A 21,496-nucleotide genomic window follows, 5' to 3' on the forward strand; every position below is an offset into this window, starting at 1 on the left:
TCCCTTTTTTTTTTTCCTTTTTCCCCCCTTTCTTTTTCTTTTTCTTTTTTTTTTGTTTTGCATCAGTGTTACTGAGTTGACTTAGTTTGGTTGCTGTGAACCCCTGAGGTAGCTATGCTAAAACAAGTTAAGGCTGCTTTATTTTATAAGTTCTTGCATTAAGTTAAAGACTGTTTAAACTAGTTTGAGTGTACCTACCCTAAGAGTTTGCAGTGCTTACTTTTTATTCCTTTAGCTACGCTGTGCATTTTATGATGAGAAGGAGAAGAAAGATTTTTCCAATATAAACATGCCATAAATCATATTTATATTCCCTCCCACGGTAGAATTTGTAGAGATGAACATGTGCTAGAACAGTGAACTGTTAAAAGTACATATTTATTTCACACCAAAATGGAAACACAGAGCAAATGACACATTGCACATGAATTTGGTCTGGTGACAATAAGCCCTACTATTTTTGTTGACAATATGGCATCTTTTCAACCACATTCTGTTTCTAATACTGTTTATTTATATTCAGGACAGAGGAAAGTGTTTGACCTCCCATTTGGAAGCTGCCTCTTTCACAGCAATGTGTATGATAATGGGTCCTCGTTTATTTATGACAACTGCACGATGTGCACATGCAAGGTAAGTCCACAGTGCTTTGGTGCTGTGTGCTGCTGGCTCTCTGGCTTAGCAGTAATTTGTAGGGCTGTGGAATTGTAAGCCTTGATACTACTGTTCTTAGGCATCTTGTGTGGTCCCCGAGAACGTGATCTGAAGAGCACTTGCAGTTTTGCTAGGAAAGTTTAAAAAGTTACTGACTGCCTCAGCTGAGACATGATTCCTGACTCTGTATCATGCAAAACGAAGTTGCTCAGATTGTGTGATCCTCTTTTAAGTTTGCATTACAGTGGAAGAGGAGTTTCTAAATAGTGAATTGCCACTTCTCTGCTGAAGGGCAGTGATTTTTTTGTTTGTTCCTCTAATATGACTGAGACAAACAAAATAAAAAAGTCACCAAATCAGTAAGATTTTGCCATGAAGGATTCCCTTAATCCAATAAATAATTTTTATTTGGAGCTGTTCAGCCTGTAGAAGAGAAGGCTCCAGGGAGACCTTCTAGTGGCCTTCCAGTACCTGAAGGGGCTACAGGAAGGCTGGGGAGGGACTTTTGACAAGGGCAGGGAGTGACAGAACAAGGGGTGATGGCATTAAACTGGAAGAGGGGAGATTGAGATCAGCTATTAGGAAGAAATTCTTTCCTGAGGGTGATGAGACACTGGAACAGGTTGCCTGAAGACATTGCGGCTGCCCCCTCCCTGGAAGTGTTCAAGGCCAGGTTGGATGAGGCTTTGAGCAACCTGGTCTAGTGGAAGGTGTCCCTGCTGATGGCAGGGGGGTTGGAACTGGATGATCTTTAAGGTCCCTTCCAACCCAAACCATTCTATGGTTCTGTGATTTTCTCTAAGCTGACTTGTTCAAAGCAGTTGGGCTTTAGCTTGGGTGGGTGCAATGACTGAGCAAGCAGAAACGTGATGGTAAGGACACACATTGCACATCTTGGTGATGATTTAATTCTTTCCTTTTGTCCTTCTACCTAGGATTCAACAGTGATATGTAAGAAGAGGTGCTTACTTCCCGGTGAATGCAATAAAAACAAAGACCACTGCTGCAAGGAGTGTGTCTCATATATCTCTCCTGAGGAAGTGAAAGTGTGCAAGTTTGGCAATAAGATCTTCCAGGTAAAGTTTCAGGTGTGGCTCAAGAATAGATGCCATTTTAACAGCTGATACGGCATGAATTTACTGTAAAAATCAGTATTGTGGCTTCGTTTTTAGCAGAATCCTCACCATCCTGGTTGGTGGTGGAAGAGCTCTGAAGCAAAGCTTTGCAAAGTTTGCCATCTGCTATTTTTTTTTTCTGAGTTTGTGTAAATTCTGTTGATACACAGAATTTAATATTTGTCTCCCTCTCTGCACGCAGAGATTCAAGCTGCTGTTTCATGACTAGTAATGCATTTCCAGTAAGAGATAGTAATGCTCTGATTTCCCAAACAAACACTGATATTCATGCAGAAGATATTCTGAGTGGTATGTAGGCTTTATCTGCTGAGCCAAAGAGTCTTTTCCATAACTGAGCCAACAGGAGCTGTGCGAATCTTGGCTGGAAGTTCCTCATCTTGATTAACTCCATTTCACATCTCTGCTAAGGACAGCACCTCTGACATCTCATGTTGAGATAGCCATGTAATAAACGTTACCTACTGCACTCTCACCCAATATTTTCAAATCACAAGGGATTCCCTGCAGAACACTTCTGCTATTGCTGAGACCCTGTTTGTTTTTCCAAGTGGTGCGGCTTTTTTCACACTGTGTCAGAAAAAGATTCTGTCACCTCATGGGCCATCTGTGAATTAAAAGACCCTTGAATCAGATCAAATGTTAAATCCTTTGTGAATACTTGGTTTGCTCAGCCAGAATTGCTTCCCATTTATTCCATCTTTTGTGTACATAGCTGAAGTGTTTATTCTGGAAATTACATGTGAACCTACTGTATGGTGAGACTATACTCCCTCTGATTGGCACTTTCACACTGGTGCTATTGTGCTTAAGGAACAAATGCCTGCTTCTTAGGCACCCAACTAAAATATTCTGCTTCTTGTGAAGATTTTATTATATTACTAAGTATTATATGGAGTAAGAAAAAATAATGAGACAGTGCACCCATTTCTGGCCGTGTGTGCAAAAAAGTAAGTCCAGATCCGCTCTGTTGAAGTTAATGGTCTAACACAGGTAGAATGGGCACAGCAAGTATGGTTTTGAGACAGAGAATCAGGGTAGCTGCATGCAGTCAGCTGTGATATATTCTGGTACCTCAGCAGATACTTAGAGAGTGGTCATTAGAGACCCACAAGAACATGTGCTGCATCAGGAACACCAGGCAATCATAACATGGCCTGGAAACAAATGAGAGTGGAGAAAAAGCCTTTAACCAAGTGTACTGCACTGAGTAGGTTAGGCTCCTTGGCATTTCAGATTTAGTCTGTTTTTCTCTCTGGTCAGAACATCATGTTGAGGTGGGCACGTAATCGTTCACAGCTGTCTGGTTGGACTGCCTGTTCCTGTCAGGTCTATCCTCACCCTTCCTTCACAGCAGCCCTGTAAACAGAAAACATGCACATTTTGGCTCTAAGTGGGCTAGCACAAGACTGTAAGTGGGTGAGACAGAATGTTTTAGGAACCACACTTGGCAAATGCAACACCATGTAAAAAGGAGCCAGGGCATTTCCACAAGCAATCCTTCCCAAGTGGGGACAAGACCATGAGGCATATTTTGCTCTGCACCTAATACTTTAATAGCCATACATAGACTGTCTTACCTGCTCTGCATTGGAGAAGTTGAATACTGTATCTCTTCTAAACATTTTCAGATGTTTAGCAGATCAAGTATCTGTGAAAGTGCTGTAAGTAATCTAAATTAGAATTCATTATTCTACCATTCCTGCCCTAAGTCAAAATGATACTGCGTCTGGGAATAAATTCTGTATATGCTGACATCTTAATCAAATACTTTCATGTGCAACAAATTAAAGATGTCACTCAACCCAATGAATCAGGTTTTTCTAATTATGTGAACTCAAATGAAAGTTTGTGGTAGGTGTGATCACATCTCAGACACATACTGGAGAGAAAACAATGCAAATAATCAGGACAGTGATTAAAAATGCAAATGTGACTTGATTAGCCTTGGAAAAATGAATTTCTGACCTGAAGAGCCAAAGGGAAGAAAACCCTGCTGAATATGATCTTTGTCTTTAATCTGACTGGCCATGGACAGACACCTCAAAATAATTTAGACTAAACAACGACACAGTGCCAACAGGGAAAGTCATCCTTTCTTGAGCAATGATACATTGCTGAAATAGCTTCCTGTTGCCACCCCAGCTGATACTATATCATGTTCCCTCTTGCAGGATGGAGAGATGTGGTCCTCTGTGAACTGCACCATCTGTGCTTGTGTGAAAGGCAAGACAGAGTGTCGCAAGAAACAGTGCATTCCAGTCAGCAGCTGTCCTCATGTAAGTATTTTAAAAGAACAGAGCTTTCTTCTCTTTTTTGCTCCACCATGATCTTTTGCAGTGCTTCTCGGAAATGTGTGCATGGCAGTGGGGCTTGCAGATTGGAAAGAAGGGATCCTCTGACATATTAATTTAGGCTGGTGTTCCCCAAGAGTGCTACTGCTACCCTGAATATAGGCTTCTCACCTCTGTCCTCGCTCTGAAGACCCTGTGTTCATTTTCTCCTATTCCCTTTACCTTTCTGTGTCTCAAGTATCTCCACTGGAACATCTCTTTCACATATATTTAATAGCTTTATAGAGTGGTGAGATGACTATGTTAATATTTCAAGAGTGTGTATATTGTTAAGGCAAGCTACAGGAGGCTGTTGTACTTGCATTTCTCAGTGCATATGAGGCTTAATACTTGATTGAAAATTTAAATTAGATAAAGCAAAATTATTTCAATCAAGCAATGCTACTTTTTCTAAGGTTGCAGCCCAAGTATTTTTTTATTGGAAAGTCTGAAGTGAACCCAAAGAGTAGTGTAATTGTAACTTTACTTAATTGCTTCAAAAATTAACATTACTTGAAACCTCAAACTGAAGTCAGCCCTTGTTTCTTGGATTTCTGTGACTGACAAATTATTTTAATAGCTCAGGCTTTCAGAAGAGGGAGCTCTAAATAGCACCTCATGTAGGGGCAGATCTTTGAACAGAACTGCAGAAGAGAGAGCCAAGTCGTTAGCATTACACCTTCTCAGTGTTTCCTTCTCCATCCTGGAAGCCAGTGAGGAAAATATGAGTCACAGACACCTAGGCATAAAATTTTAAATGACAAACTCTAGTTTGTAAAATTTTATACTTGTGAACTTTTGACAGCCAGAAGTGGTGGCAGAATAGGGAGCCTGTACCTTGGCATTCCCTGTTCTGCTGTGACAGTGGGCTGCAGAAGTAGTGCTTGCATCCTTGGAAGAGGGGACATCCTTTTCCTGCTGTTCTGGCACTCACTGCAGAGGGCAGTTCTCCTGTTAATATGTCTCATGTGAGATGTTTCATACTTCTTGGGAAGTGTGAACAAATGGAGCTGCTCTTCTGGGAACCTGATGTGACTCACAGCAATCAGGTTTGCTCCCTTCAGGCCATTCACAGTATAAGCAGGAGATGAGACTTGGACCTTTCAGGTTTCTTCAAATTCTTTGGTTGAGAATCTGGCACACACCACATCTCATTTATATTGTCCCTGTGCTGATGCATTTCAAACCTTTAAGATGCTTCTGAGATCAAATAACTAATATGGCTTAATATAGATCTTAAGTGAAATACACCTCTTCAGCAGTACCCATATATAAATTTGAGCATTGAGATGATGAGTTGAAGTGGCTTCTAAAATTAAAATAGTGGTGAGTAAAAATTCACCATCTGCAGTCCTGCAGCAGCATAACTGAATGACAAACTTGTTCAGTGCTGCTGCATGATCTACTCCAACATTGACGTGAAGTTCTAAACCTCCCCAGACCTCTGAATTGAGACCTCAGACAAGGTCCAGTTCCTTAGGGCTGAAAAGTCCATTTTTGTTACCCTACAGCACCATTCCCTCCAGTATCTAACCGGTCAGCCTGCTCCTCACCTTAAAATTGAGTCTACAGCAAACTACCTGAAAACCAACCCTCCTCCACAGGCACATGTTACATTTCTGCTCTTCCAAGCTAAACTGGAAGGACAAATAGGAGAAAGAATGTAAACTCTGGAGTGAGATTTATTTTCCTATTACAACTGACTACCAAGTAATTTTAAAGCAAATAATGTATGCTAATGGATTTAAATCTTTTACTTTTCCTCTGTGCTCCACTCTCTTTGGTGAGATATTCTGTCACAACTCTATAAACATTAATTAAAAAACCACATTATTCAAGATAAAGATATATTAGTGATTCTGATACCGAAATTCTGGATGTCATGCTTAGTTATGCTGCTGTCTCTGCAAACTGTAGGGATGTGAACTCCATTTCTTTTTTCTTCACAATATTTCTGGCAGTAAGCAGTCTCTACTGACTATTGAAGACTGCTGTGGAATAAAATGCTGTTTAGTGTCCCTTAGGGTGTCAGGCCACATAAAGTTATCTCATTAAAACTGTCTTATGATACACAGAACTGAGTGTGAAAGGATTGAAGATTCACAAGGAACTTAAAATATTATTCCTTGACTTAAATGCTTTACCATGCAGTCTTAATATTCTTTGCATGATGTTGTGGGGTTTTTTGGTGATGAAATATTATTTAATTTATCAACATAGAATTTGGCCAATTATTTCTTGAAAGGATGGGTTTGAAAGTGGTAATTCTGCAGAAATCTCCAATACTGTGCTAGCATTTGTATTATTCAATGTGTTGGTGGCAGGCTGACATATTTACAAAGACTGTTTCTGCCATTTCTTTAATTTTCTCTATAAGGCTAGCCACATTTTTCTGTTTCTTTTTTTTTTCTTTTCTTTTTGGATCATTTAATGCTGTATCAGTAATTACAGGAAGTGTCTGTCTTAGCTTATTTTCATCTGCAGCAGAGGCAATACATCTCGCGAATTCAGTCCCTCCTGTCATATTTGTAGTAAAATTGGTCCTCCCTGGGCTTCTAGTGAGCCTTGTGGTTTCTGTTTCTTACTTTCTTACTGACTCCACATGGATATTCCCTCTCTGTTACCTGGAGTGTCAGTCTGCAAGGTGCGGTACACCCTGGCCTCCATCCAGCAAACCTATTAAGCATGTGTCCAGTCCTAAAAAAAATGCTGAAGTTAGTAGGCCCTCCATGTGTGCTTAAACTTAAACACATGCTTAAATAATTTATAGAAAGGGAATAATCTCAACACTTGGCAGGATGGAGTTTCAGAGATCCTTTAGACCTTTTCTTACCTAATTTGCTGTTCACTTGCCCTACCCTGCTCCAGCTTCTTCCTTGCCTTGTCCCATCTCCTTTCTGATTGCCTGTCCTTATCATTTTCCCACCTCACCTCCTCTCCTTATGCCTTTGCATTCCCCACTAGCAGTGTAAGCCTGTGGTAGTGGTCAGTGGTCATTGACTTGTCTCCTTTTCTACTGCTAGAGGAGAACCTGGTGAATTTTACAGCATACAGCCTTTTCTGAGCTCCAAGGCTGCACAAAAGTTAATAGAATTAAATTCATGGCACGTGAAGACATTTTCGGAGTTCGATTCTGTGGGTAAATTTTGAACCCGTGAACTTCAAGTGAGTTGAAAATTTATTCAGAACACGTTCTCCCATCTCTAGCACAGACTGCATTTAATGTTATACACATCTGTTATTATTACAAACAAAAAGTTGCTGTTTTTACTCTAGTGCCAAATGAGGCACAAAAAAACAACAGCTGTTGCTATTGCACAACCAAACAACCCCCCTCCCTTCTGCAATTAGTCTTGCCTTAAAAAAAAAAAAAAAGAAAATAAAAACCTCAGACATAAAATTGGAAACCTCATAAAAAAGAAGAAAAAATCTCAGAAAATAAATAGACTCAAATGTGGTCTGCTTATAAATATTCATAGGGAAAAATGGGATCACATCACTTAGCCTGCTCCTGAGGGAACCCTCAATGCTAACGAACTCTTGCAGCACATGTTAGCAATAATGGGTTTCCTTATTCTACAAGACAAAAACAGGATCTCGGGCCAACATGGTGGCTCAAGTAACCAGCCTCAGCAGGCTGCCTTGGAGATTCCAGTTTCACTTGAATTTTTGCCACTTCCAGCTCAGCTGATGATTTCAATTCTTTTATTGAAACGGAGGGGTAAGGCCATGCAGTGCAGTGTGTGGCATTCAGCTGCACATCTTCCATTTGTACAAATAAGTGTTGCCCAGCTCCCTGTTTCTGTGCAGTTTTAACAGTTCCTTCTTTAAGGGGTTTTGTCCTAGCAGGTGCTTGGTCAGTCTTCCTGTTACAAACTGGTCCTCAGCTATTCTCTTTGCTCTGGGGCCTGATGGTCACACAAACATCTAAGCCTTGCCCACACTGCCAGTGAAAATCTGATCCAGCCCTTTTCTCAAGTCCAGATGTGCCTCAAGTCTGTTCACATGTGGTTGCACATTCAAAGAGAAGCTTACACTGAAGTTTTATGCCCCACAGATGATGAACCCAAGCACACTAATCACCAAGCTCTCATTCCTGCCATCTGGGTACATCAAGCACAAGCAGGAGGGAACATGCTCCGCTCCAATCTGCCAGCAGATACTTGGAGTTCATTTCTCCCCATGCACATTGTCAAAGCTTGGCAGCACTGTAGGCAGAAAGCAAGGCAGCCAGCAGTTGGGTTTGCTGCCTGTGCCCACTTCCCCACTCTCTGTAGACCTGCCACCTATTTCTTGTCTGTTTTCACAAGCCTTTCTGCACTGCTGAGTATGTTGAGTGGGCAGAATAGCACAGCTCCGTTTGCTCGCTCTTGCTGGCCGCTCCTTGCTCACCTGCTTGGTGGGGAGCAGGAGCAGTGATCCCACAAAGGGGACTTTCGCTGTGTTCAACTACTGTTGTAGCAAAGGATCGGTGCTGGGGAGCAGCACAGCTCCATATGCCTCTTCCTTCCCTGTATGGGAATGCAGGTGAGCTCCAATATCACCATAAGTTCTGTTATAACCCATGCCAGTTTTTGCTTGGAAAAACACATCATTCAGCCTGAAATTTTCCAGGCTTATCCTCTAGCTTGACAGTTAGCTTTAGGGAATTTAAGTAAAATCGGATAGAACATCTTTTAATTTGATGAAGACTGAAAAGGAGCGTGAATGTATGTACACAGGGGCATGTCTCCTGCTTGTAGCCAGCCTTGTATAAGCCACAACCATAAATAGAATTGACCTGGGCAGAGTGGGAAATAAAGATTCAAACCTTTTGTCCATATTACTATGACTAGACCAAATTATTTGCTTTTAGACATTTCACATCATTGGATGCATGCCTATTTACTTCACTGGGGAGATTGGTCCATGATTGGTAATATGATTTGGTGAGAGATACCACAAGATTTAGCCATGACATGAGTGAAATCTGGCCAAACTAGATCTCTGCCACTGCACCCTTCCTTCCTTCATTTTTGTAGGAAAAATGAATGGTTTGGGAAGAGGGTGAGAGTGGGTGTGGAGCAGATTGCCTCTGTGTGGCAACTAAAAGGGTGTGCATAGGAAATGTATATATTTTGGGAGGTGGGAGAAAAGGTAGTGATCTTGCTAACCCAGTGATTAGTCTGCTTTAGATATCCGTGAATACGAGTCCAAAATTCTCTCACACTCTCTCTAAAGAGAAAAGTGGTAACAGAGAACCCTTTTAGTACTTCATTTCTTATAAGACTGCCAGGAAGCTCTTTGAATAGTTCTGTCTGTTTTTAGCACCTGATATTTGAAGCTGTAACCAGGGCATTGAGTTCAAACACAACTTGAACTATTTTCAAAGGCTTATCCAGCCTTACAACATAACACAGTCATTGCTCCAAAAACTCTTTCATTAAATCAGCCTGTCTTTCTCCCAATTAGGGTAAAATCCTGAACAGAAAAGGATGCTGTCCTATTTGCACTGAAAGTAAGTTCTTTCTTCACATTCTTTACATTCTTTTTTATTCTTTCAGAGAAAATAAATATAGTAGAAGTATGTTTGCTTTTCTGCCTTCTTTTTTAGAGGTGGCTGAAGGGCAGGTGATTGTTGTTGGCCACAGATTTTGCCTCCTGTAAATCTGTAAATTTAAAATAAAATGTCTGAGTATTTATATTTTTTTTAATTTATTTTTTTCTAAATAACACTATTTTTGTCAGAACTGAGGTGCTGCTTTTTGAAGGGTATAGTTGGCCTGTGAAATTTTTAGGTAACAAAATAAGCAGATGAATAGAGTTGTAACTTTTAGGATTGAGTACCTTTTATACTTGTAAATAACAGCTATGTGTATGTATAATCTCAACTATGTGTATATATAATCTAACACCTTTGCAGATGATTTGTGAGAGTTAAAAAGCATGCAGAAATCTGAGACACAGTCTGGGGCAGCAGTGGAAAGTACAATAGAAAGCTATCCTACTGTCTGTATGATGTTTAGCTCAACCACTACCTTTTTATGCCTTTACTCTTCACTTTAAGAACCATCATCTTATGATATCAGTTGTGTTCTCTCCTAGTCAGCAAAGCACTTACACAAATACTTCTCTTTAAGCTTGTCCTAAGACCTGTCTTCACTGAAGTTAACAGGATACAACTACTTATTTCCTTCAGGACATGTTTAAGTATTTTACCAAATAGGGACAGACTGCTAAAATGGGGTTTTATGATTTATAGGAAGGCTTCTGAAAGAAGGAACAGGTTTTTAAGGAGAGTGTTTCCTGTTCTTTTGTCTAAAATCAAATTGTGTTTGCTGATCAACTTAATTCTGAGTGCTCTTGCATTGCACAAATTCCATGTGCTAAGTACCTGTTTTTCCACTCCGCAGCTCAATTATTTTGAAACATGTAACTTGTGATAAAATAAATCTAGTTTGCAAGTGTTCAGTATCAAAATGAAATTAAATACAAGTAACAACCTCGGAAACACTTGAAATAATACTGAGCAGAGGAAGAAATGAAAGAGGATTCAACTGACCAGCAGTTGATTTCATGTTAGCTCAGTTCCAAGGGAGAAGAAATTTGCATATACCTCTCCTCAAACATGAAATATCATTAGTGTCGTTAATTTACCAATCTCTATCTTGCCTCTGTTCTTATGTTTCAGTCTCATTTAATCTTTCTCATGGGTTTTTGGGTTTTTGGGGGGTTTTTTTGGTACATGAGAGAGGGAGGAAAATAATGGGGTCAGCCATTCCCTCAAGGCACTGGAAACCCTCTACTGTAAGGGGTTAAAAAGAAGACAGTACAGGGACTCCTTCAGAAATGCTGCCAGAGAATGAAGACTTGTGATAATTGTTTCATAGGAGAAGGAGGCAAAAGTAGATTTCTTCAAAGTAAAAATAACTCACCTAGGAAGCAGGTTACCCATTACCAGTCAGAATTTCTTGACGGTATAAGAAGGGAATGGTCATGACTATAAGATATGTGAAATTAAGGGCAGACTATTGTTGCTTATCCTCCTGCCATGCAGATTTGTAAAGAGCCTGGCTCCATCTTCCCAGTAACCTCCTTCTAGGTACTGGCAGATTGCTCTTAGGTCTCCCCAAAGCCTTCAGGATATACAACCTTACTCCCTTAGCCTCTTCTTATGGGCCCTGGCTGCATTGCACTGACTGTACGTGAGGCTGGGAAGCTTGTTGCACTGTCCCATGGTGGCATGTTCCTCTGTAGCACATGAAACAGAGGGATCCTTTTTTTTGGAAAGGACCCATTTAGTATTTGGAGGAGAGCTGATGCAGGACTGATTCTAGGCTTTTATGATTAAAAGGCCTTTCTCAGGTTTTATCAGGTAATGTAATCAAAGAGCTTAAATACCCACTGTCATACAGCAGTGGTGGCTACCACAAGCTGTTTTAACATCAGCGTTTTAACAGTTGCCATTTGCAAGGAACTAATTCTACCTTTGCGCCAGAAGTGCTGTAAATCTCATCATGACACAGGACAGGCAAAAGGCATAAGGATTTCAGTGATGATCACTATCTCAGATAGTAATTAGAAACTTTGCTACTTCAGCCAATTTCTGATGAGATAAGATGTACATGCACAGCACTTTCCCTCACCCACCCACTCATGTTGATCCTCTCTCCACGTATTAACACACCAGACATTTCTGGCGGTCCAGCAGATATTAATTTTCCAAAGTAAAAACAACATAGGAGGTACAAGAACATACTGTACACAGGAGAGCTTTGAGTACAGTTTAAATGCAGCCAATTTCTATGAAGTGGGTCAAAAACAGTCACGTTGTTAAAGGATACACTTTAAACGTAAAAAAAAAAAAAAAAAAAAAATCAAAGGATTATTTTCAAAGCACTTTGTTGCCGAGAGAAAAAAGTACCTCGTCTCCTAAAGGGCTGGAGAGTCTCTTTTGTCTACTGTTGCTGAAGTTAACTATGGTTAGTTTTGGCATGTTGCTGTTTAAGCTCCATGGCTGGCGTACAGTTATCACTAATTAAACACAGTGGTCATACTAGTGGAAAATTCAACAGTTTAGTTTATGCTGCTGTAAAAATGTAATGAAATGTAGTCTTTTGGGCTTGATTTAGAAAAATCACCACTGACGTCAATTCTATAAATTAGTAATCCTCTGTTAGACCAAGGTCATTTTCATATTAAAAAAAGAAAACACTGAACCTGAGTTCAAATAACATTAGCAGACTGCTCTCAACTCCCGACAAAGATGGGAATTTGCAGTGGAGGTTAAATCTTTGTTCTTGACAAAGAATTGATAGGCCTTGCTGAAATTACAGCAAGCAATATGAAAGCTTCCTACTGCAACCGTGGAGGTGTATTTTAATCATGATCAATAATCCTAACACAGTCTTACCCAAGTCATTGTGAGGCTTGATGGATGAAGTTTTTTCTAAGTGAACTGCAATTAATCATGTGTACTGCTAGACCGAATTTTGCAGTAAAGGCTTCTTTTGAGGCAGAAAATTTTGTTCATCACAAATCATTCTGTGGCTTTTTTTAATTGACAAAATGACCAGTGGAGCTAAACTAAACTCAAGGACATTTGGACCCTGCTTTAGGAATAAAATGTTGGTACTTTCCACCCGGTCCTGCATACTTTTTATTTGTTTTTATAGAAATAATGAAAAAAACCCCCTATGACTCTTCAACACAAAAAAAAAGAAGGAGAAAAAACAAAAAGGGTAGGGTTATGCCTTGTAGGTACCTGTGAGAGCAAGGAGTGGGACTGAAGGACCACATAGGCCCCTGCTGGTCCTGTTTCTTGTGTTATTTCCTGGCCTTGGCGAAATACATCAACAAAAAGACTGCAATTGTTTATTCATACTGGAATGCTATTCATGATTTACCTCCTCAACCGTTTCAGTCCTGATGGTCTACTGTATAAATATGTATTTGAACAAATTGGAATAGCTATTTTATTTATGAAATAGACCATAAAGACTCCTGTGGAGTTTTTGACACCACACCTTGTAATGTGTATTATATCAAGCTGCACTATGCAGCAGTTAGGAGGAAAGTACTCTATGGCTATGCATTTTTAAAAGAAAAGCTAATAAAATTCTATTATGCGTGTTCTGTAGCTCGTTTTCAAAAGTTAATAATGTGTTCTGTTTGATTTAGGGCTTAATTCAGCATATGGGCTAATTGCATTCAAAGTTTCATTTTCTTTTTAAAAAGCTGAGATATTTTTGAATTATAGATGTGCAACCAGAACACCCTTAACTGGTAAACTTGTATTTTTTCCTTACTTAGAAAGTGTCCAAACCAATTTTAGTTATAATTTAAAGTATATTTTTCTTGGCCACTCTTAACTAGCTACAAGCCCAGAAGAGTGTGACCAGACATCTGGACATCTTGGACTTCAATTGACTGCTCTGATCTCCTGAAAAAATAAAATAAGCTATTCCATGAGCACCAGAGCTAACAGAGCTTGGTTTCCTATGGATTTGTGTCCCATTTCCTTTTTATCCCAACAAATAATAAACCCAGCTAGAGACAATATATCCTGTGGCTGCTCTGGAGCTGCAAGTGTACTAATTGCCCAGCCAATATGCTCATGCTCTCCGGCTGGTCAGGATGTGTGTGCTGACTGTCTGTCTGGCCTCCCCCAAGCAGTATATACATCTCACATTTCTAGAAAGGCTAAATACCGTCTGGGGGGTGGGAGTGTTGGGTGGAAGGCAGAAAGGTATTTTTTGGCAACTAATTATTTCCATAACTGGTTCTTACCTTTACTCAGCATATTACTTAGAAATGAGTCGTCTTTCAGCTTTTTATCCCTGCATATTGGCCAAACCAGGTTGTGATTTCATAATTATTTTTTTCCCTTATGAGAGTATATTAAAACTCAGGGAATGATAAAATATTCTTTCCCTTGCTGTTGCTTTTTTCAGCTTCCTTTTTTTTATAGAATCATAGAATGGTTTGGATTGGAAGGGACCTTAAAGATCATCTAGTTCCAACCCCCCTGCCATCAGCAGGGACACCTTCCACTAGACCAGGTTGCTCAAAGCCTCATCCAGCCTGGCCTTAAACACTTCCAGGGAGGGGGCATCTACAACTTCCTTGGGCAACCTGTTCCAGTGTCTGACCACCCTCATGGTGAAAAACTTCTTCCTAATATCTAATCTAAACCTCCCCTCTTTCAGTTTAAACCCATTTCCCCTTGTTTTGTCATTAGTTGTCCTTATGAAAAGTCCCTCCCCAGCTTTCTTGTAGGCCCCCTTCAGGTATTGGAAGGCTGCTATAAGATCTCCACGGAGCCTTCTCTTTTTCAGGCTGAACAGCCCCAACTCTTTCAGCCTGTCTTCATAGGAGAGGTGCTCTAGCCCTAGGATCATCCTGGTGGCCCTTCTCTGGACTTATTCTAACTGGTCCATGCACAGATAAAAGTGTTTTCAAAAATGGTGCTCCTTGCCCGCAGTTGCTTTCCCCCTTACCTTCTCTAATGAAAGTTACTATTTCATTTGAATTGAGCACATGATTTGTAAATGCAAAAGCGTGCCAAGAGTTCTACAGTATTCACTTTAGCACCTAAATACTATTATTATTAGTTTGCGAGTAAGCTGCAGAGCCTTAGGTGGGAGCGGAGCAATCTGCATGAATCACACATGTAGTTTAAAATTGTCAAATGTAAAAGTGTGAAGTCCATGTTTAGTTGCTTAAAAATCAAATGTGGAAACTGCTGAGCTCCCGGGAGCTTTTACAAAAGCCAGAAGTTTTGAATGCTGATTTGGGAGCCTAAGTGCAGGATTTCCAAAAGAGGTTTTGAGGTGTTTGTAGCCAGCCTCCCAATAATGTTTAATCACAGTTGAGTGCCTAAGGCACTTTGAAAATCACAGCCTCCTGAACATAACTCTGGAACCCTCCTTTGAAAAATCTGTGTTTTTCAGGGACAGAGAGGGAATGGATATATTTGCCTTCGTGTACATTTGTAGATGAGCAAAAGGAGACATCAAAGATCATGAATGCCAGGTTGAAAACAAGCAAGAGGCAGTGGTTTTTCATGCACTTTGCCCAAGGATGTCGTGGATGGTAAAAACATTTTTAGGTTCAAGAGAAGGCTGGACAAATTCACAGAAAAGAAGTCTATCAAAGGTTACTAAATAAAGAGAAGCCATGTCTAGCTCATGATCCCTAGGCTGAAAATAGTTGGTGGAGTGTTAGGGGGAAGTATTGTATATAATTGCCCCTTTCTAACTCTACCCTAGACAGCTGATAGAGTCAAGGAGTATCTGCAATAAGCTGGGAACAATTTACTGTAGGAAAAAAAGGGAAGGATCTTCACCCATGATCCTATGCCTTGTTAGCACAGACTATCAAAATTCATACTCCAGCTTTGGGGAATGTAGCTTTGGTGATGCAGCGACACCTTTCCATCTGTTGTGTCCCAACAGAGGAGCAAGTCACGCACAGTTGTAACTAGAGAACCAGTGCTTCCAATAGATTTCAAAAACAGCCAAGCAGAAAGACTGATTTGTTTCAGAAGGGGGGGGGGGGGTAAAATGTGATGTGATTGAAACTCTCCCAAAAAGGAAATAAATAAACAACAACTCAAAACCTAAAAGTGGCAGGAACTCTTTTCATGTTGCTTGTCTTTTGCAGTCTTGTTACACCCTGTATTTAAGGTTTATTTCTAGGCCAACCAGTTCTTCTTACTGGTAATGCCTGAGTTATCACACACACTCTCACAGGGTGTAAAGCCCCACAGTTTTAGGAAACTTTTCAAGAATGTTTTACACAGTGATATCAGAGAATCAATTATTTAGGGTGGTTTTAGGTAGATTTTCCCTCCCCCATTTCCTTGGTTATTAAAACAGCAAAATTTGGATCAGACATTCAGATATCCAGTCCAAAATAGATTTATTTTTAATTTTAACTGTACTGCAACAAGTTGACATATGACGTGACACGATGTAACATAACATAAAACAGCATTACTCTGCATAACACATTAGAAATTAAAAATAAATATTTCCTTTGGATCCCATTGGTACTATCAATTTTACTTGCACATCTCTAAATTGTTTGTTCCTCTCATGTCTTGCCTGTTAGCCAATTGCTTAGGTGAGGAATCAGCCTCCCCATCCCAATATTGTAGTTAATAACACATATAACATGTCGATGTTCTTGGCCTCTAGAAACACAGACTAAAAGCAGTCGTCTCCTCTAAAATCTTCACTGATATTTGGACTGATTTTTTTGTTGATAGTTTCCTTGTTTTCATAAAAGTTGTCATTATGGTTAGAGAAAAAATAAAGACTGAAAAATGAAATTGAATCTGAGCAGGTAATAAAATGTATCTTAATATTAATCCTGCAGATAGTTACATAAGTGCATAAGGAAATTAGAAACATGTCAGTATGATTTGATTTAGTAATGATAAAATCAGATTATTTCCATATAAAATCTATGGGGTTTTTTTTCCCATTGGTAAAAATTATGTTGGTGATTAAAAACTATATGGTTCCTGACAATTTATGGAGAATCAATTAATCTTTCTATGAACTTTAGAAAACAGTTATTGATATCTTCATTGGTATCAATGGGAGGAGAACCTATTATAGCTGCTTTAGCATAGCACTCTGCCTAGGCTGAAAAACCCTACTGAGGTGTAGTTATTTCATAGTCAGAGCTGTGTCGCGCTCCACAGAAGGTGTTCCCTGCCTCTTCTCCACCAAATCCATGTCTCCTGTTTTGTAGGTTTGAATTTGCCTTTTTTTAGCTGCTTTTTCAGGCGAGCTATTGTTAGTTAGTTGTATTTTTTTTTCTTTTCAGTGAATAAATTGTGTTCCCTGTTGCCCTCCTCTCCTTTATTGTGTGATTGTTTTTTGTTTGGGGGTTGGCTTTTTTTCATTGATGCTGTTCACAGCTCTCTGATTACTGAGTCAAATTTTGTTACTCCACCAAGCTCTCCCCCTAAAACAGGCATCATCTTTCAAAAGCAGACTCAGCCCATGGGTATCCAGCTGGCAGTAGCAGCGTGCATTTCTCTGCCTTGAGATTTCTTCTTCCAGGAACAGCAGCAACGAGATGTGGTTAGGACCTATTGTTATACCAGAAGGCTGCAATGCAAATAAATTTGCTGTTCTCTTTGATTGTGAGGCAGTTCAATCAATTGCTGGGTAACTGCAGGGTAACTCAGCATCACTGACATGAGTGTGGAAACGTTCTGCTTTTCAACTGTGGCTTCTCTGACCAGCATATGGCTGCAAACATCAATAAGGAATCTCTTCTGTTTGTAATGATGCAAAGGCTTGGTGGAGATAGCGTGCCCTTAGGTAGTCATTGCATCATGCTAGTCAAGTGCTACCTGGCTTTTAGTTGGTAGCATGATAACAATAACTACTACAAGTCAGTTGTGTATAGACAACGTATATGATGGCTTTTAACATTAAATAAAGATGCTGATCCTACAGATAATTTAGGAAAAAACATAGATTTATGTAGTTTATAAATGTACAGTATTTATAAGTGTGTCTATGTAAAATACAGACAGAATCAGGTCCTGGTGAAGTGGTCTTATGGTTTTTAATTTCAGGGGATCACCCCGACCTAACTGGGGACATTAAAATTAGCCTCAAAAAGATACACGTGATGCTTTGAATTCTGCTTCTGTTAGTGGATTAGGTTTTGCTCCCACAACGAAACTTAAGGGTGGGAGTTCATCCCAGGGGAATTTAACTGTCTGAGAGGAATGTCTGTATCTGTAGATACTTATTTGTGCTCCCAGAGCTGACAGCAGGGAGACAGGCTCCTCCAGAGAGTAATTCCCCAGGTATTATAAGAGATGTATAAAACTGATGAGATGAAAGACTTTCTAGTCACGTCTGTTTCTCTCTGTTAGTGAGAGACAGAGACTGGATGAGTTGCTTAGAGTCATTTCATGTTTGGAAAGCTGAAGCGAGGTGGGAAGGCTCCCATCACGTATCTGCAGAGACAAGTGGGCTCTGCAAGCCCAGGGCTCTACCTGTTCTGATATCATGAATGGGGCTTGTATTTTCTGATAATGAAATAATTTGAACAATTTCACAGGTGTTGCAATAACCTAAACTGTTCAGGTAGTACATTATATTTAAGGAACAAACATATAGGTTGGAAGATGCGTCTTTGGTTCCCTTCCAACCCAAACCATTCTATGATTCCTAGCTACAGGTTAACCTTCCTATGCTGCCCCAAGGATCAATTGGCCTTTAGTTCCCATTTGCTTTGGGAAAGTCTCCTACTAAAGCTGTGAAGCTTCTGTTTCTCAAAAATACATATTCCTAGTGGGCATCAGCCAAATGTGCCCTGTAGGGCAGATAGATTAGGTGAGAGCAGCATCCTCTAAATTCTTATCAACTGCTTTTTTCAAGCTGTGATTGATCCTGATATGGCGCTTTTGTTTCTCACTCACCTGCAGAGCCTGGAGTTTGCACTGTATTTGGAGACCCTCACTACAACACTTTTGATGGACGGACATTTAACTTTCAGGGAACATGTCAGTACGTTTTGACGAAAGACTGCTCCTCCTCTGCCTCGCCCTTCCAGGTGCTGGTAAAAAACGATGCCCGTCGGACCCGTTCTTTCTCCTGGACAAAGTCAGTGGACCTTGTATTGGGCAGAAGCACTATCAGCCTCCAGCAGCACCTCACAGTGAAGTGGAATGGGACCCGCATCTCACTACCTTGCGAGACACCGCAATTTCAGATCGATTTGGATGGTTATTTGCTGAAAGTGACAACCAAAGCAGGTAGAGCAAATAATGTGTGTGTGTGTGTGTGTGTGTGTATGTCTTCTCCCTGAAGAACTTCTCAAGTGCAACATGAACAGCAGTCAGTAAAAAAAGCACGATAGTGGTAATAAACGTAGTTATAACTCTTTAGAGATCTGAGGAACCCAAACTGCTTTCAAAATCCCTGCAGTTCACAAGCAGAAATCCCAGCTGTGACTTTGCAGAACATTTGCTAAGCTATGTTTCATTCTGCAGTTGACAATTTCCTACCCTTGTAGACGAATGTGCCATGATTTTTCACTTCCAGTAACTTGAGTGGCTTATGCAGGGTCATAGTTTGATGCTTATAGGTAAGAACAGAGAGGAAATCAGTTCTTAAAAATAACATTCAGGTTTTTTCCCAGTTGCAGCAACATACCCTACAGTCTAAGTCAGCAGTTGTATAAAATTGTAGTTACTAATGGCTGGAACAACAAGTTTAAGTTGCCAAATTATGGAAATGTTTAACTGGGGCTCCCCAGCAAAATGGAGGTCCTGGTTTGAAAACCAAGGCTTATTTTGCTGTTCAGTGCCATCTTGTTGGCCTTGCTTTGTGCTTGAGTAAGAGTTTGTGTGAAACAGATAGTCCACAATGCCAGGTGCAGAAGGAAACCAAAAACTTCAGAGAATCTGGTACCTTATTTGTAGAAACGGGGAGGGGAGATAGCAGACTCTCAGGTCTTTTGAGTCCTAGAAAATACATTAATTGTCAATATGCTAAACCAGGGGACTTTTATTTGTTTTGATAAACTGTTCTGAAACGATAGTATCCTTACATAGATAAATACTGAGAGGAACTTTAAAACTTTCTTATTAGCATGTGTTAGGTACTACTGTAGTCCTGAGAGATTTCACTTACACAGTGAAGTACTGTTTCAGTGAGAATACTATTTACTGTTAATTCAATTAAACGCCGTGCGAAAGCAGTGAAACCAATCGTTCTTAAGGAGTGATATGGTCACAGGCAAGACGCATAGTCATACCCATTATCTAGCATCACTTTTTTTTCAAGGGGGGACACTAGCACCCACTGTTGAGCTGAGAATTTAGACACCTGTTCATATAGCCCCTGGAAATGTAAGTCTGCATAATGTGGATCCCAGCTCTGGGCTCATTCCTCAAAGTGGCAATGCAGATTTTTGTGGCTGTCTGTAAAATGCACACAAGTTGACCATTATTCACAACTTCTAATTAAAAGCATCTTGAGGGTTTCTCTTTGCAGCCAGCTGAATGCTATGAATTCTGGCGATGTGGATTTCATTAGCCAACCACAGGCCAAGAAAGGTTTTCAATCGAAGATGAATGACAGCTAATCCTGCTGCTATTCCATTTGTCTCTGGTGCAAGCCTAATAAATGACTACACACATCCCTGTCCATGTGTTGGCAGAGGGAGTGCAAACATGGCATATGACAACATACCAAACAGTGTGTAATCACTGCAAATTAAAGCCTAAATAATTCCTCCCCTTAACGGAGCAGGATCAGGTTTCTCTTGCTGAACACAGCACGATGGGCCAAGTCTTCCTTTCCTCAGCACGTAAGGTTTGGAAAGCAGCAGAACGGCATGGCTTCATCTTGCTCGGAGAGGACAAGCAGCAGAGAGGCTGTGGAGAGGAAGAATGTGCTGAGTAGAACTGTTTTAGAGACAAACCTTTTCTTCCACCGGAAATTCTGAGTGCCGGGGGAAAAAAAATAGATAATTTTGTCTATTTCAGAATGAAACGTGGATTTTTTTAAAAGTATGTTCTTTCCCTTTGTAGGGCAAAAAAAAAAAAAAGAGGAGGAGGGAGAGAGTCTTGAAAAATAGGCAAAAGCACTGCACTAGAGGCAAAATTCAAAGTAAAATTGGACTGGAAGGTATAGGGTCTGGTGCTTACAGCTCAGCCAGCATTCCCACAGCTTTTGGTTTTCCTTTTGCAGAGCTAGGAGATGAACCCTGCGTAAAACAGGGGAGCCCAGAGCTTCAGACAGTCTTGTGGTCCCTGGCTACAGGGCAACCGGCATGGCAGGGCTGTCCTGGAGTTGCATACCCTGAGAGTCCAGGTTTCCAGGCAGCCCACCGGGCGAGCTGGCGGGAAACCAGCCTGGAGCCTTGCCTGTGCTGTGTTGGAAGTTCATTGAATCCGATATCTCTCCCTGAAGCATTTCAGTTCTGATGAATTGGCATTTTCCAGTGAAAACCTGTTTCGTTGCTAAATTCCTTGCCAGCTGCAGCCCTGGATGCCATGCAGCAGCAATTCTGGCACCCTGCACTTGCAGGTACTTTGTCACAGGTGCAGTTGGGATGGTGTTGAGTCCTTGTCTAAAATTTGTGTGTTAAAAAGACAAGAGAGCAGAGGGTCACAGAGCTGGTGTTACTTATCTGTGCCTCTAGCTCAAGAGCATTTTTTTGTTGTTGTTTCTGTGCTGATCTTTTGCACAAAGACGCTTTGCTGAGGTTTTCTGTACCACGTTGGCACTAGATCTTTAGGGAAGAGTGGTCTGCCAGTTCTCGAGGATGCCTTTACCATGAAAAATCATGCAGAACAATTGGTGGGAGTTCCCAACATGAGGAACGCAGTGTGTGATGTGCATAAATCCAGAA

At 40.5% G+C, this 21,496-nt stretch overlaps 1 protein-coding gene across 1 annotated transcript in view; it reads left to right on the top strand.

Moving 5' to 3' along the window:
• The first annotated feature begins 527 nt into the window (after positions 1-527).
• BMPER (BMP binding endothelial regulator) overlaps positions 528-21,496 on the top strand; it is a 70,425-nt gene continuing 49,456 nt past the window's right edge. The window contains exons 1-5 of the mRNA XM_010173595.2: positions 528-633; positions 1,590-1,730; positions 3,962-4,066; positions 9,572-9,617; positions 18,561-18,890. Of these exons, the coding sequence (XP_010171897.1) occupies positions 619-633; positions 1,590-1,730; positions 3,962-4,066; positions 9,572-9,617; positions 18,561-18,890 (637 nt within the window). The 5' untranslated portion in view covers positions 528-618. The remainder of the gene's footprint in view (positions 634-1,589; positions 1,731-3,961; positions 4,067-9,571; positions 9,618-18,560; positions 18,891-21,496) is intronic.

This window comes from Antrostomus carolinensis, unplaced genomic scaffold (genome assembly GCF_000700745.2).
Source record: "Antrostomus carolinensis isolate BGI_N321 unplaced genomic scaffold, ASM70074v2 scaffold23518, whole genome shotgun sequence".
Taxonomy (NCBI): Eukaryota; Metazoa; Chordata; class Aves; order Caprimulgiformes; family Caprimulgidae; genus Antrostomus; species Antrostomus carolinensis.